The sequence below is a fragment of the Morus notabilis genome, unplaced genomic scaffold (genome assembly GCF_000414095.1).
Source record: "Morus notabilis unplaced genomic scaffold, ASM41409v2 Scaffold329, whole genome shotgun sequence".
In the NCBI taxonomy this organism is placed as follows: Eukaryota; Viridiplantae; Streptophyta; class Magnoliopsida; order Rosales; family Moraceae; genus Morus; species Morus notabilis.
Genome location: NW_010358084.1, coordinates 167,975 through 184,821, shown reverse-complemented (window position 1 = coordinate 184,821; position 16,847 = coordinate 167,975). Strand labels below are relative to the sequence as shown.

Genomic DNA, 16,847 nt, shown 5'->3' with positions numbered 1-16,847 from the left:
TATATAAAATGAGAATCGAAAGGTAATGCATATCAAACAAAGGATTGTCTAAGCATTATAACCTTAGGTGTAGCTAGATAGCCATATAGCTTAATTACGAGTATTATTGTTTGCATATATATGTTATATTATTATAGGATTGTCGATACGAGACCAGTCTAATAAATGTAACTTTTTCTATATTCTCAGTGTAATTACATCAGTTAATACTAGGTTTGTTTAAGTGTGACATTCAAAAAATATAGTCCAACATATCATGTCATTTTGAATATTACACTTAAACAAATAAAAAAAGATTACATATTTGTCAGACTTTATAGATGTCAGCGTTAAGACTTTACCTATAATTATATATATAATTTGTGTCTCTTAATGTCATTACTGTAGTTTACGAAGTGGACATATTATTATTATAGTTTGAGTTCTCCATAATATTTTAGCTTTTACTTTTGAGTTTTATTTGACTTTTCAATTCTAACTTTAATAAAAAAGTTGAAATTAATAGCTTGCGGCATGTTAAGTAAGGATTCAATCGCTTTTATCATCTTTCAACCATATGGCCTGCATGATTTTCTCTTTCTTTGTTAATTAATCCCTTAACTTGGTGATTAAACATTATTAAAACCTTAAATCTGAGGTCTACATTAAGAACTGAATCAGCAATTCTAGTCTTCCAAACATTTATAGCCTGTAAAGCTCTTCTTTGTCTTCTAAAATAATCGCTTGCTTACAAAAATATCGCTTGAACTTTCCAATTCCATTTTGTCAACTCAAGTTTGGAGGGCTAAGTCTATATCCAAGTTTGAATTGTTAAACTTTGGTTGAATTTCATTAAAGTCAACCTCAAACTATCAATTTTTTCTGTCTTTTTCTTTCGTTTTCTTTTTTCCCAGATAAGGAGGCAGCATAAATCTTAGTCATTTAGTTAGTGACCTCCACATAAGTAAAATAAGATCCCGTTCATTTCACTAATTCGAATTTAAAATTTAATAATTAAAAACTCGAATCAATGAACTAAACAGACCTTAAGAATGCTGTTTTCATTACCAAATACACAACTTGGCATTAATTAAGTCAGCTAACTGAAAAAAAAAAATCCCCATATACATATATCCTTGATTATGGTAACCCTAACCATACTACTTCATTTATAAATTTCATAGTAACAGAAATTAATACATGTTAAGACGAGACAGAATTTATACCTTACCATTCTCTTACCTAACAAGCAAAAATTTATCACTTTGAAAATAATGATTCATTCGGATCACTACAAATCGTCAGAGTCCACATTTTATATTTGAAAATTGCTAAATATATAGTCTCACCTTTCCAAAAAGCAAAGCATATTAATTCTATCACCTTTCGGCTTTCACATGAAGATCACTTTTAGGAACCAACACCGTACGGACTCTTCATTAATTGTTGAAATTCCCATGATTCATCAATTCAAAAAGGGAATTTTCCCAAAAAAAGAAAATAAGAAAGAAAACCAACAGCCAAAAAAAATTGAAGAAATAGCTAGATTGGAAAGCGAGATAGATCACCACGTGTGAGAGTAGTTGGTAGGATTCTGCACTCTTGAAAGTCCATTAGCAAAAGTTTCTTGGGTGACGATTTATTAATACTTGTACCAAACCAAACCTCTCTAATGATAATCCTTCCAAGTCAAAAAGTCAAACCTTTGACCATATGAATGTGTGATAGCCCCCATGCCAAATCATACTAGACAACAAACAAATCTAATCACCACCGTCCAGATCATCCCCATGTGGCTCACGAGGACAATCATGAGCTGACACGTAAGAATGTGGATACAAATATTATTACATCCTAGCAGCCCAACTACCCTTTTGGACGATTAGCAAAACCTGGCTTTTCCCACTATCAACTTTTTAGCAAAACAAAATGTGAGAAGCGCAAAGATTTTTAGCGGCGTGACAGCCGCTGCCATATTGGAGCAATAATGTTCGGGATTATAATGAAGACTATCGTATAGAATATATTTAAATGATGGCCACAATCTTAGAAAGGTGATTGGATATTGGAGTTGGTCTTCAAAAATGATCTTTTTGTCTATGTTGTTATAACTCGCAGATGAAAGTGTTATGTTGGCCGTTCAAATGTATATTTTGTCGGCATCGTTTGCTGGTGGGGTAGTTTAATGGTGATGAATTATCATGATGGGTTTGTGATCAACGGTTTGAGTGTTGTCTTGTTTTTTTTTTTTTTTTTAAGGATACGTTTAGTAGATTGATTCAGAATCATGATTCTAGATCCTAGTTCAAAATAAGTGTTTATTTACAGTAATTCTGAATCATGAGTCAGAATTAGTGTTTGCTTTGAATGATTCTGAATCATTATTCGGAATCTAATGTGATGTTTTAAACTAGCTAAAATCATGATTCTAAAACCAACTCTCCTCTTGATTCAAAGTGATTCAAGCTCTTGATTCTGAATCATGATTTGAACCTAAAATCATGAATCATGGTTCTTATTTTAGAATCATGATTAGAATTACCATGATTTAAATCTTCGTACCAAACGAACCCTAAATGTCTTAAATACGAGAGTTTACTCTTGTTAGCCTAATATTTTATTAATTTGAAGTGTCTAAAATTACACGCTTATTTTTCTTTATTGTTAACATTAATGAGATTGAAATAATATTCAGAGTCTGGTAATGGCGATCGATCCCTTTACGGACTTTTTTTCAAATAAAAAAATGCTGTCGGCATTGGAATTGAAACTTGAATAATATGGTTAGTGGCCCAAAATGGGTCCGACTCTTTTCAATGAGATTATCCTAATTAAAGCTCTCATTGTTTTCTTCTCTTCTTTGGTGTGTCGATGCATGATATCGATTGAGCTATACATGACACGTATCGTAACAAATTGTACTCATCATTTGATGTGGATTTTCTAGTTGCATAAATCAATTTTCCTCTATAATAACGTAGATTTCACCTTTTAAAAAAATATTCAAGTCATAACATTAGTTGGTACATATATATCGTGCAAGAATTTGGTCACCTAGCTAGTCGATTAACATTCGCTGGTTGTAAAACGTAACAATTTATAATTTAAAGGGAAAAAGAGAAAAATCTCCTTTAAAATACGTGTGTTTTAGATTTTTATTTTTTAAACTTGATTAATACATTTTAATCAAAAAATTATATTAATTAAAAGATTATTTATTAAAAGTAAAAAGTAAAAATTTTAAAAAACAATACATTTAAAAAGTGAATTCGCTAATTTTCTTTACTTTTTAATATCTTATTTAATTTTTGGCTAGTAAGCAACAATGGAACTTGGTGTCATAGAGTTTCTTTTCTCTCTCTTATTTTTTTCCCCCTTACAAACAAGCAACAAGCATTAATATTGGGCAGCACCATTTTATTCTCTCAAACGGCAACCTATTTTTAGTGCCGAAAAAAAAAGCTCTATTTGTGTCGTTAACCCTTAGAAAATAACGAGCTATCTTCATCCTTGATGTTGCTATGCAGTCCTGCCGTTGTTGTCGTTGACTCGCCTCCATGACGTTTGGGCCCTTTCAGTGAAAGCATCGGCCTTCGTATTAAACAAGAGTACGGCCCTGTCAAATGACCATGGGCTTGCCCAAACAGATCAATTGTTAGAGGAGATCGGAAAAATACCCCTCAAACTGTTGATGTACGTATTCATATTTTATGCAATCCAATAAACTTCAGATTTAGACCCTTTTAATGACTAATATAAAAACATATTTTTTTTTTAATTTTTTTATATTTCATGCAATCCAATGAACCCCAATGCACTTAACTTTGTCATTTTTTTTTTTCTGAAAACTGTTAAAGTTAGGTATAAAAAGGAAAAAAAAAAAAAAAACAATTTTATCAGGCATTAACTAATTCTCGTAAGTTCTTATGATATAAATTCGTATATTACATAATAAAAAAATATAAGGACCAAATTAAGTTTTTAATAACTCGGACCTCCAAAAAAACATACCATATCCAAAATATATTTTTTTCTCCTTCATTTATTTTCTCGTGAGCTCTATAAATAGGAGCATACAATTACAATGTTAATTATAAAAATAATTAATAACAATAATAGTAACAAAGCGGAAAAATACTTATCCTAAAAATAATTAATAACAATAAAACTATTTTTTTTTATCTTTAAATAAAGCTAACAAATTGCTACAAATAAAAATAAAAATAGAAATAATGAAAATAAAAATAAAAAGTTAATATTTTAGGTAATAACATCTCGGCCCTTGGTTTTAAGTGCATTTTGATTAAAACCTAGAACTCAGATTGAGGCCCCAATCCCCAGCCATCGATCCTCCCCTCTGTGCAAGCGCCGTCGCGTCAGCCCATCTTCCCAATACCCCGTGCATTTTCGCGAGCCGATTTCAAGCCAAGTTCCTTCACGGTTGGTTTTCTGTCCTTAACCTTTTGTAATTTTTGTTTGAATTTGGGGATTTTGTGGCGGAAAACCAAGTCTTTGAGGAGATTCGTACGTTTTCTGTTACAATCATTCATTTTCCCTGATTTTCATAGGTTTACGAATCTCAAAGTTAGTAATGGTTATATGGGTTATGTAGTTGTTTTAGTTTGCGAAATGTGAAGATGAGATTGAGACATTGAGTGTGAACAATGAAGATAATAAACAGGCCTATTTTTTGAAAGTTAGAAAACAGTCGAGTGACAAGGAGGATATTTTTGTTAAGGTTTCGCCCGAGCTTGCGGTGGTTGACTATAAGAATGAAAAGAGATTCAATTGTGTTCACAATTTTTTGTTGGAAGTTGAAATTGGGTTTTTTTAGATTATTGAAGTTTTGTGTTTGAAATTTCAATTTGAAGTTTAGTCTATGAAGTATAAATTAGTTTATGGAATTCGTTCTATTGTAGAATTTTTTTGATAATTGATTGAGGTTTTTGGAATTTGTTTGATTGTTGCAAATTGCTATTGTGCTTTTTGGTTGATATTGGCGAAAATTGTTATTTTGATTAATTTGTGTGTTTTAGCTATTTGTGGTTTTTGGTTGATTATTGTTCTATTTTTGGAAGATTGATATTAGTGGATATTGTTAGAAGTTCATATTTGTGAGAGTGAGATTTCATTGAGATTTGTGAAATTTAGTTTGATATTTGTTGGAAATTGGTATGATTATGGTGTTGAAATTTTTGATTTTTATGATTCTTTTTTATATCAGAATTGCAAGCAAAACTATTTTAGACAAAATGCCGCTTGGCTTCGATTAGACAAAACGCCTTGGTTTCCAATTCCGCCTTGTAAAACTATGTTTATGACAAGTCATGAAATTAAAAATATAACTTGTTAGGGGTATAAAAGGGTTTTACTGAATTCTGACACTTACATATTTATGCTGTTCATGAAAATTTTTTGATGTATTGTTAGTTCCTTAAATTGGTTTAAATTATTGTTGAAAATTGGCCTTTATTATTCCTTTAGGGATTTTGTTTACTGAACCTTGGAGTTTTCAATGTCGTATCCGCGTTTTTCTCAGATGATTACTTAAGTCTTGAGTTGTTTGGTTTCTCAGAAGGATGTGAAAGAAGATAGCCCACTAGGTTGTAACAGCTCATTTTTCTGATATTCTAGATATTTTTGTAATTTGTGGCAACTGTTTTATATTATTTGTGGAAAGTGTGACTTCATAGGTATTGATGTTATAGCTAATTGAATGTTTGATTCATTCAGTAGCATATCATAATTGGCTTTTTTCCTGCAGGTAGGCTTAAGTTTGGAGTAAATGGCATCAAAATTGCAGCAACTGCAATCAAAGGCTTGCCAAGCGTCACAATTCGCTTTCAAGCACGGATCTGCTTACTACAAGCAGTTATTGGAGCAGAACAAGCAGTACATTCAGGAACCACCAACGGTTGAGAAATGCAATCAGCTTTCAAAACAATTGTTTTACACTCGTCTTGCCAGGTTATATTTCTGTTCTTCATAGTCTCGTTGATAAACAGGCTTCGAAACATTCTTCTTTTGTAGTACCAACTATTTCATGTCACCAATTTTTCAGCTCATTAATAAGTTGGATGAGGAAACATACAATAGTTAAGTCACTTATAAAAATTTCTTAGAATCATTGTTGCAATCTTTCTCTTCTGGCATATGCGTGCATCTGCTGTTTATCTTGACTTAGTGATACTCTGTGCAGTATTCCTGGTCGTTGCGAGTCATTTTGGAAGGAACTCGACTATGTCAAGCACATATGGAAGAACAGGCAGGAATTGAAGGTTGAAGATGCCGGTATAGCTGCTTTATTTGGGCTGGAATGCTTTGCCTGGTTTTGTGCCGGCGAGATTGTGGGAAGGGGATTTACTTTCACCGGTTACTATGTTTGAAAACTTCCCTTGCCAAAATGTTTTTAGAGGTTGCATGTCTCAAAGCCTCGTCTTTATATTTGCTTCATCTAAATTGAGGGAATTCTACATGCAAATTTTTTATTTCCCCTTTTCCATCATTCTGCAAATTTTTGAACCTGAGAAATCTGCGGGCAATTCTGAGTCCTGACAAGCCTTAATAATGCATGCTTTGAAAAGTGACGTGGATGAAGCTTGATGTTAATTTGGTATTCTCTGTTGGGAGCTAATGCTACCAAATCATAATTGGTGATTTTAGTCCAAGATTTATTGCATTGACTTGTTTATTTTAGCTACTTTTGTGACTAAAATTTTTGTGTTATCAACTCTAATTATATCGCTTGAGCACGCTATACAATGGTTCGATCAATATATAGCTCAAGCACGCCTTAAAATGATTGGCTCGAGCACGTTATAAAATGATTGGAGGTAGGAACCATGTTGATACAGATTTTCGTTTAATTTTTCTGGTTTAGATGTTTTTGCAATTTTTTTGCTTCTGTGGCGTTAATTATAGCATCTCTTTTTCCACATATTTTTCCATGCGTATGTCTTTTGTTGTTTTTCAGCGAGGGACGTTCTTTTGTGAAAGCAGCGGAACGTTGTAAACGAATTCTCGCGCCTCTCACATTTCTTGTTGCCACGAATGTTTGACGAGATTATACGCCTATCGCTTGCAAAAAAACATTTTTGACGTTAACCAAAGACTTTGTTGATTGATATATATGTTTTCATTTACCAACAAATTGTGATCTCAGCAATTGAATCATTGTGATTGATCACACACAATACTAATAGTCTAAAGCCTCATTTATTTTACCAATTCGAGTTTTCAATTCTAATTTTGTTACAGTTTAAAGTTCTCATAAAAAAATTGCATCTAACTTTTCTGTTATAGTAAAAAATTTTCACATAAAATTACATCTCAACTTGAATTTGTAAATTAAACAAGGTTTAAATGTACAACAGTTCCAACGATAGAGTAATTTTTTGATAACGCATAGTATAAAAATGAAAAAACAAGGCTCAAAATCCAAACAGATGTAATCAAATTGGATTTTTGATACTTCAATCGGATCTAATAATCCAACTTACATTAAATCAAATTTTATCAAATTGATCAGCCATGTAATTATTTTCTCACCCTCACTCGTGGGCAGAAGAAAAGCCTGAAGTAAAAAGTGGGGACGGCGAGTATGTTTGGTAAGAAAGAAAAGTAGAAGGAAGAAAGAAGGTGGAGAAATTTTGGGAGGAAAAATAGAAATATAGGTTGTTTGGTAGGAGAGAAAAGAGAAAGGAAGAGAAAATGGAGTGGAAAATAATGCATGTGGGCCATACCATTTTTTCTTTCCGCAAGTGGGCCGAAAATGGAATAGAAAATGCAGACAACTCATTAAAGTGAGCAAAATTACTAAACTACCATTTTCTCCATTAGCATCCAAGTAAAAAATTTAAAGGTATAAAAGTAATTTACGAGTAGATTTTTTTTTCCTTCCAATTTAACTTCCAAACTAAACAAGTGAAGGTAAACTTATTTTCTTTCCATCTTCTCGTACCAAATAACATAAAAAAAAATTATCATTATTATTTTCTATCACTTTCATATTTTTTTTCTATTGTATTTTCTTTCCTTCCAACCAAACATAGCATAAAAAGCTAGAATCGCCAAAACTTGGGCCGAATTTCCTGAAAATGGGTTGGGTTGGACCCAAGTTTTCCACGGGAATCAAAACGCGGAAGGGCATTATAGTATTTCCAGATTATGCGATGACGAATCTCGACCAATGGGAAGCGAGCCAGACTAATGGAAATCTAAAGAGCGGGGGAGAAACGACATAGAAAGCGAAGAAATCAGACGGGAAAACCCAGAACACTCCTCCATTTTGTCGTTCGTCTGCGACTGTGGCAGTCTGGCACAGGAAATCGAAGTTCAAAAACAGAGAGAGAAATGTCGCGCGGTGCTGCTGGTGTTCCCGTCAGGACGCGTGTCGCCGCTGGATTCGCCGTCGTTTTAATCTCCCTCACCGTCGTCGCCCATTGCTCCAACAATGATTCCGAGGTAACGAACTAAAACGTCCCCCTTTTTGCCGCCTAGAAAATGCCAAAGAAACATATCATTGAAAATGACTCCTATCGGATCAGATGAACGATTAATAGCTGATTAATTTAATTATACCGCTTAAAACCTTTTCTTTTCTTTTTCCCGTGAAAAAAATTGATTCATCGTCTTTATGGACAGGTCAGATGCAGCAAAATCTGCGTTGCAGAGAATTGTAATTGTAAGTTGTGTGTGAATATACTTCAGAATGTGAGATTGATTCTAGTTTTTTTTTTTTTTTTTTTTTTTTTTTTTTTTTTTTTTTTTTGGTGAATTTAGCTGTGGGGATTCGATACGGAAAGTTCTGCGGAGTAGGATGGACTGGCTGCCCCGGAGAGAAACCTTGCGATGATCTCGATGCTTGTTGCAAGATTCACGACGAATGTGTCACCAAAAAAGGTTTGCTTTCTCCTTTGAGAAATTTATATTTAGGATTAATTTTAGGGAGTTTTTCAGGCAGGTGGCCCTACTAGTAATCTTAATTTTTAATTATTAAATTTGATTAAAATATATGAGATATGCAGATTTTATGTAAATTTGACGGTTAAAAAATAAAGAATTAACAGTAGTTCTTTTTTTTTAAGAGAATTAATCTGGTAGTACTAGAAAACTTTCAGTTTTTTTTTTTTAATTTTTTAACCATAAGATTGTAATAAAAACTGCACATTTTTCATACTTTTTAATATAATATTAATTTTAACTTGATTTAACGCTCATTGACACTATTAAAACCGGGAGAAACTCCCTAATTTTAAATGTAGTCTCTGATACAGATTAAAGGGAAACAAAATTGGTCTCGAAATTATGAGTAGTAACTTCAATAATTCTTTTATTAATGTGCCGTGCATGAATTCGAGCACCATATGGATCTCGATGTCACCATTGATACGGGCTCCTTGAATCTGAACCTCATTCAAGAAGTTGACCATCTTCAGAACATTATTATGAACTCCCTTGCCTTGTCTATTATGGTGTTATAAGCACCTTGCAATGTTGCTTTTCTTGTTGAGCAGTACTTTGCCCAAATATTTATCCAAGACTAGCCATAACTCAATAGCAGTCTCCATCATGCACTGTTCTTGGGTCCAAAGATTTCATATTTAACGAAACTTGTTGAAAAATAGAATCAACCCTGCATAATGGAGATTGTTGCGGGAATTTTGGCTAGCAAGCACGAGAGTTCACGATAATGTTCTAAAAAAAAAACATAAATTAGTATTCGGTAATAGTCTTATGTACATACGTTTTTCTTGCAGTGAATACTTGTGCCTTGTTTAAGTGAAAAAAGAAAAGGAAAAAAAAAAAATATATATATATATATAATATTTGTGCCTTATGGGCCAAATTATTGACACGAAAAATATGAAAGGATGATTTTTGGTGGGCCCTGTGGTCTTCAGCTCTTACATTTTGTTTTCTTTTCTGCCAAAAGTATACAAATGAAATTCCTGAGTCCTGACCGAATTTCATGTTTTCTTGTGGCTTTTTATCTTCTCTTTTTGTTTGTTTGTGGCTGCGATAGGATTAATGTTTGTCAAATCTAGTAAAATTTCTCTTTATTTATTGGCTGTTTCAGGTTTGACAAATGTAAAATGTCATGAAAAGTTCAAGAGCTGCATAAAGAGAGTGCAGAAATCCGGTAAAGTCGGATTTTCTCGAGTGTGCCCTTATAAGACAGCTGTGCCGACTATGGTACAGGGTATGGATTTGGCCATCTTGCTAAGTCAATTTGGTAACTCGAAGGCTGAACTTTGATTGAATCATGAGAACCCCACAAACCATCTAGAAGGCGCAAAAAAGAACATAAAAAGAATAGGAAAGGACATATAATTGAAAGCCGTTTTACAGAAATGGAAATTGCAGGTGAATTGGATTGATTTTCCTACCTAATTTTGTAGTATGTTTGTAGTTGTGATAAATCTTATATAGTTTTCTCCATAGAGTCATATTTCAAACTCAAAGTTGCGGAAATTGAATGCGTTGGCAAAATCAAGCTGTCTTTTGTACAGATTTGACAAGTATTGCTTCTAGCACTAGACGTACAAGAGATGTCGATTTAAATATCTAGGGACAGTTTTTTTTTTTTTTTTCCTTTCTTTTTTTGATATTGGAATCGAGGACAATGTTGGTACGATGACTAGAAAGGGTATTCATTTATGATGAAATGAAGAAAGGAATGTCATTACTTTACTCTGTGAATTATGATGTTTTTGTGACAGAAATTTGGTTATTTGTAGATTATGGCATCTTCCTTCCATTGTTTATGAGACGTATATATAATAGGATTATAAAAACTTTTTGGTCTTTGAATTATTTCTTTGCCTTTCGTGTATCCATGGACTTCCTTCTTTTTTTATGGTATGCGGATCATTTTTCTTTTTATTCATTTATTGTGGAGCCCCCAATTTGGAATATGATTAAAGTCTCTTGTGCGCGCTGATTATGAGAAGATAAATTGAGCAAAGTTCGATGTCTATAAGAATATCTCTATATGTGAGAAGCTTTATTATTAAAGCAAAAATTACACCACATAACGTGTTTATAAAATTGGAAAATATAGCAATTTGTTATAGAATACTTTTTAGGAATTAAAAAAATTACATAATAATTACTGTAATGATTGATGTTTTAATAATATAAATTTAGTAATTATTTTAATGATTTTAATTTTTATTACCTATTATTTATGGAATATTTTAAAGTTTTTATATTTCAACATAACTAGTAAAATTATGATATTTGTCTTACTCACCCAAAATTTAAAGCCTAAACTATCTCTTTGGTTCTTTTTTCCCCATGGAAATTGATTTAAGGTTTTTTTTTTTTTTTTTTTTTTTCGGTTAATAAGTGGATTTCGTTCAAGCCAAACCGGCAAAAGCAACAAAGGAAACATCCGAAAGCAGGGCAAGCTAGACAAAGGAAGAGTAGTAACATCAATATCACCAAAAACAGACGAGGCCAAACACCATTTAGCAAGATTATGAGCAGCAGAATTAGACGATCTTGGAGTCCAGTCGATGACGAAGTCCTTTGGAATAAGATCCGTCCTGCGGATATCATCCATAATCAATCTGCCACGCCAACTAGGAGCAGGGTGCGAGAGGGCATTTGCTACTGCTTGGCAATCAGTTTCAATAACAAGGCAGGAGATCTGTCAGTCCTTTTGCTTGAACAAGAGCTTCTCACAATGCGAATGTGTTTGGTACGAGGATTCGTGCTATGATTCGAATTATGATTCGTGATTTGCTAGAGCGTTTTTTCTCACAAAAAATACACGTAAACTGAGAATAATTCTAAATCATGATTCTGAATTCATAAACCAAACGTCCATTCCGGATCTGCAAGGTTAGGCCTAGTCGACAAGCACCAAAGGGTCTGGGAGAGAGTTCTATTACGAAACTGAACTGTTTCATTAAACTGAATAATAGTATACAACAGGATATATATACAGGATAGAAACAAACTTGCTGAGCAAGCTATAACTTGCTGAGCTGTACATATACTTAAACAGACTAACTAACTTGCTGAGCTGTACATATACTTAACAGACTAACTAACCTGCTTAACTTTTCTAGCTAACTCTAATACTCCCCCGCAAGATGGACTGTGAATATCAAGCACAACCATCTTGGATAAAAGTGGAAACAACAAAGAAGCAGGTAAAGCTTTAGTAAACACGCCTGCAAGTTGATATTGGGAACGAATGGGCATAAGCCTGATGAACCCTTCAGCAAATTTATCGCGAACAAAGTGACAATCAATCTCAATATGCTTAGTCCTTTCATAAAAGATCGGATTAGAAGTAATATGTAAAGCAGCTTGATTGTCACAAAAAAGAAGAGCTGGTGCAAAAATATCAACACAAAAATCCTTCAACAACTGCCTGAGCCAAACCAACTCACTGGCAGTAGCTGCCAAAGCTCGATATTCTGCCTTAGCAGAAGAGCGTGAAATGGTTGTCTGCTTCTTGGCTTTCCAAGACACCAAACAGTCTCCTATAAACACACAAAAGCCAGTAACAGACCTCCTTGAGTCCACACAAGAACCCCAATCAGCATCGGAGAATGCCTTGAGTTGAAGGGAAGAAGTGGAAGAAAAGAACAACCCTTGACCAGGAGTGGCTTTAAGATACTGAAGAAGGTGATGGACAGCTTGTAAATGAGGTGTCCGAGGCTGAGCTAAAAACTGACTTAGTTTATGAACAACAAATGTGATGTCAGGACGGGAAAGTGAGAGGTACAAGAGACGACCAATGATGCGTCTATACTGGGACACATCAGGAAGAAAATCTCCATCAGTGGCATTGAGCTGAAGATTAGGATCCATAGGGACTGTAGCAGGTTTGCAAGCCAGAAAACCGGTGTCTTCAAGTAACTGTAAGGTATATTGTCTTTGAGAGAAAACAATCCCTTTGGCAGACCGTGCAATTTTCAGGCCAAGAAAATACTTCAAAACCCCTAAGTCTTTAAGTTTGAACTGATCTTGAAGGAAGCTTTCAAAGAATTTATGACCGTGGTGCAAGGACCTGTGATGATAATATCATCCACATACACCAGTAATGCCACAAAAGAGGAACCCGAGCCTTTTGTGAACAATGAATAATCAGCTTTGGATTGAACAAATCCAAACTGAATGAGAGCATGAGAAAATTTGGAATACCATTGCCTTGAAGCTTGCTTGAGGCCATAGATCGACTTGTGTAGCTTGCAGACCATTGGCATGTCCTGTGCAAGTTGCTCCCCCTTAGGACCAAGACCCAGGGAAAGATCCATATAAACTTCTTCAAATAAGTCTCCATTAAGAAAGGCATTGTTTACATCTAATTGCACTAAATGCCAATCTTGACTTGTGGCAAGAGCTAAAAGCACTTTCACAGTAACTAGCTTGGCTACATGAGAGAAAGTATCAAGAAAATCCACACCTTATTGCTGAGTGTAACCCTTAGCAACCAACCGGGCTTTGTGCCGTTCAATAGAGCCATCAGATTTGTACTTTATTTTGAATATCCACTTACAGCCAATGGTATGTTTCCCTATTGGTAAAGGAACAACTGACCAAGTGTTATTGAACTCCATTGCATCCAACTCATCTTTCATGGCCTCTCTCTATTGCGAGAACTTAACTGCTTGATGATAGAATCTAGGTTCAAACTGAGAAGAGACATTCATGACAAGATTCTGATGAGATAAAGAAAGAGTATCATAGGACAAATATCGAGATAATGGATACAGCGTGGTACAAGTAGGTTGTTCTCGGGGAGACAACAAGTTGCAATGAAACTCTCTCAGATAAGAGGGAGGTTTAACAACCCTTGTAGATTTTCTGAGGGGAACAATAACGGGTGATGGTGAAACATCAAGCTGAGGGGAAGATGGGACAATTAAAGAGGATGAAGTGGTAATGGGAACCTCAAGAGATGGAATTAGCAGGACTAGGTCAGGGAAAAGATCAACTAAGGTATCCTTAGCAATAACAGAATGAAAAGGAAAAACCTCCTCATGGAAGACAACATCCCTGGAAACAAACACTTGCTTGGTTTGAATATCATACAACTTATAGCCTTTCACACCAACAAGATAACCAAGAAAAACACAAACCCGAGCTCTAGGTTGAAACTTTATGCGATGAGTAGAAAGAGTAGAAGCAAAAGCAAGACAACCAAAAACCCGGAAGAATGAATAGTCAATAGCAGTCTTATAGAGAGCCTCATAAGGAGTGTGATGTCTAAGTAATGGAGATGGTGTTCTATTGATCAAAAAGGCTGCACTAAGAATGCATTCATTCCAAAATTGAATAGGGACCCATGATTGAAAGTATAGAGCACGAGCAACATTCAACAAATGTTGATGTTTCCTTTCCACCACCGAATTCTGTTGTGGTGTGGCAACATAAGAGAACTGATGCAACACTCCATTCTCATTAAAAAAATCAGTAAAGACCAACTCCTTAGCATTATCAGACCTGAAGCCCTTGATTTTAGCATTAAATTGAGTGGCAACCATATTGAAAAATTTGGGAATGATAGCAGTCACATCAGATTTGTACTTAAGCAAAAATACCCAAGTAAAACGGGTGCAATCATCAACTAGAGTCAAGAAGTACGTGTGTCCTAAGTATGCAGTCACATGATTTGGTCCCCAAATGTCACAGTGAATCAAATCAAATGGAAGTTGAGACATGTGATTATGAGAAACAAAAGACAATCTTCGTTGCTTAGCTAAGGGGCAGATATAACAAGGATCAGCATTATTAAGCTTTGAAAAATCACAATTCAACTGATTTTTCAAAATGTCTAATCTTTTGGAAGATAAATGGCCAAGTCTATTATGCCAAACATGGACAGAAACATTATTGACATATGCAAAAGAATCTGTATGCGAAGAATATGTACTCAAAGACCCTGCATCAAGAACATAAAGGTCTTCAAGCTTGTCAGCCCTGCCAATCATCTTCCTGCTGTTGAGGTCCTGAATCATGAAGTGATCAGGAAAGAACCCAATTGTAAACTGTGTATCACTTGTAAGAGCACTCACAGAAAGCAAGTTAAACTTGAACTGTGGAACAAACATAACATTCTTGAGTAACAACTTCGAACTCAATTTGACATCACCACTGAAACTGACAGGGATACTAGTATGGTTTGGATAAGTAATTGAAGAATTCTGTATTGGACTCAGAGAAATAAACGCATTTGCATTTAAACAAATGTGCCTAGAAGCACCCGAGTCAACTATCCATATCTTAGTTGAAGAAAAGATAGGATTTAGTGAGACAGATGAGCATATACCTGTGGAATATGAAGCAGTGGGAACGTCCTGTTGCTTGTTGATGTTGACCGAGGAAGACAAGTGATCAGACAGCATTGTCATCAGTTGTTGATATTGATTATTATTGAGATTTTAGAAGAAATTGTCAATGCCTCTATTTCCTTGGTTATTCTTAGCATCAGAACTGGAGTGATCAGAAATTTGATTGGCAGCAACATTTTGATTATTGTTGAGTTGCTGAGGATTCCTCTGTCGTGGTTTGAAACCAGGAGGGTATCCATGAAGCTTGTAGCACTTCTGAATGGTGTGGCCATGAAAATTACAGTGAGTACAGAACGGTCTATCTTTCTTTTGACCTCATACCCCCCAGAATTAGGAGTATCAACATTAGTAAACTTCTTGGAATCATCACCCCTCGCAGCAAAGGCCATACTGTTGACTGAATCAGCACTAACATTTGTATAAGCGCTAACATTCCTTTGACGCTCTTCTTGAGAAATTAGAGAAAACACTTTGTTTATAACCGGAATAGGATCCATTAATAGAATTTGACCTTTGACTTGAGAAAAAGAGTCGTGTAAACCCATGAGAAATGACATGATATATTCCATCTGATAATACAAATTAAGTTGCTTGACTCCCCCACAGGTACACTTTCCACAATTGCAAACTGGCCGATAATTGCTTAGTTCCTCCCATATGGTCTTCAGTTTTGTAAAATACACGCTAACATAATTTTGGTTATGATTATGATTTATTAGGTCACAGCGCAACTGAAAGATTCTAGGTCCATTACTCTGTTGAAATCGGTCCTTAAGATCAAGCCAAATCTCAGAAGCAGACTCAGAAAAAATTATGCTAGCGGAAATCTCTTTCGACACAGAGTTTAAAATCCATGAAATGACAACATTATTGTTTCTGATCCATGAGTGAAGAAGGTTTAAATCAGTACCTTCAGGTTTCTGAATGGATCCGTCGATGAATCCGAGCTTGTTCTTCACCGAAAGAGCAATTATCATCGCTCGACTCCAGGAGGCATAGTTATCTCCAATCAACTGTTGCGAGACAAACGCAAGACCAGGACTGTCGGAATGATAAAGAAAATATGAACTCAAAGGATCAGCAATGGCGGACTTGCTAGATGCGGAGGTGAAATCACCAGATCTCAGAGTTCCCATGGAAATTGAAGAAGAAAAACAACCGAAAAGGGAAAAATGAAGGAACAATCAACAATCTTGAAGAAAATGTTGATGAAGAAGATTAAATCGTGAGTGAAATTGAAGAACACTCAACAAATTTGTGAAAGAAGAACAACAGTGGAATTGAGAGAAAAAAAAATTGAGCAGCGAATTAGCGCTCTGATACCATATTACGAAACTGAACTGTTTCATTAAATTGAATAATGGTATACAACAGGATATATATACAGGATAAAAACAAACTTGTTGAGCAAGCTGTAACTTGCTGAGCTGTACATATACTTAAACAGACTAACTAACTTGCTGAGCTGTACATATACTTAACAGACTAACTAACCTGCTTAACTTTTCTAGCTAACTCTAATAAGTTCCGAGCAACGACAGAAGCTACAGCATTCTC

The 16,847-nt window shown here is 34.7% G+C and overlaps 2 protein-coding genes across 3 annotated transcripts; both read left to right on the top strand.

The window, feature by feature from the left end:
• The first annotated feature begins 4,270 nt into the window (after window positions 1–4,270).
• Window positions 4,271–6,675, top strand: LOC21409865. Of its 2 annotated transcripts, none has more exons than XM_010091710.2 (3): window positions 4,271–4,419; window positions 5,748–5,946; window positions 6,179–6,675. In XM_010091710.2, the coding sequence occupies exons 2-3, from the start codon at window positions 5,765–5,767 to the stop codon at window positions 6,363–6,365; spliced, it is 369 nt and encodes a 122-aa protein (XP_010090012.1). In that variant the 5' UTR covers window positions 4,271–4,419; window positions 5,748–5,764; the 3' UTR covers window positions 6,366–6,675. The 2 variants fall into 2 exon arrangements, with proteins under 2 accessions (XP_010090012.1, XP_024017228.1); XM_024161460.1 differs by having other exon boundaries at window positions 4,272–4,419; window positions 5,744–5,946.
• A 1,545-nt stretch (window positions 6,676–8,220) lies between these two features.
• Window positions 8,221–10,622, top strand: LOC21409864 (probable phospholipase A2 homolog 1). Its single transcript, XM_010091709.2, has 4 exons — window positions 8,221–8,442; window positions 8,623–8,662; window positions 8,761–8,880; window positions 10,058–10,622. Exons 1-4 carry the CDS (start codon window positions 8,332–8,334, stop codon window positions 10,234–10,236), a joined length of 450 nt encoding a protein of 149 aa, XP_010090011.1. The 5' UTR covers window positions 8,221–8,331; the 3' UTR covers window positions 10,237–10,622.
• The last annotated feature ends 6,225 nt before the right edge of the window (window positions 10,623–16,847 follow it).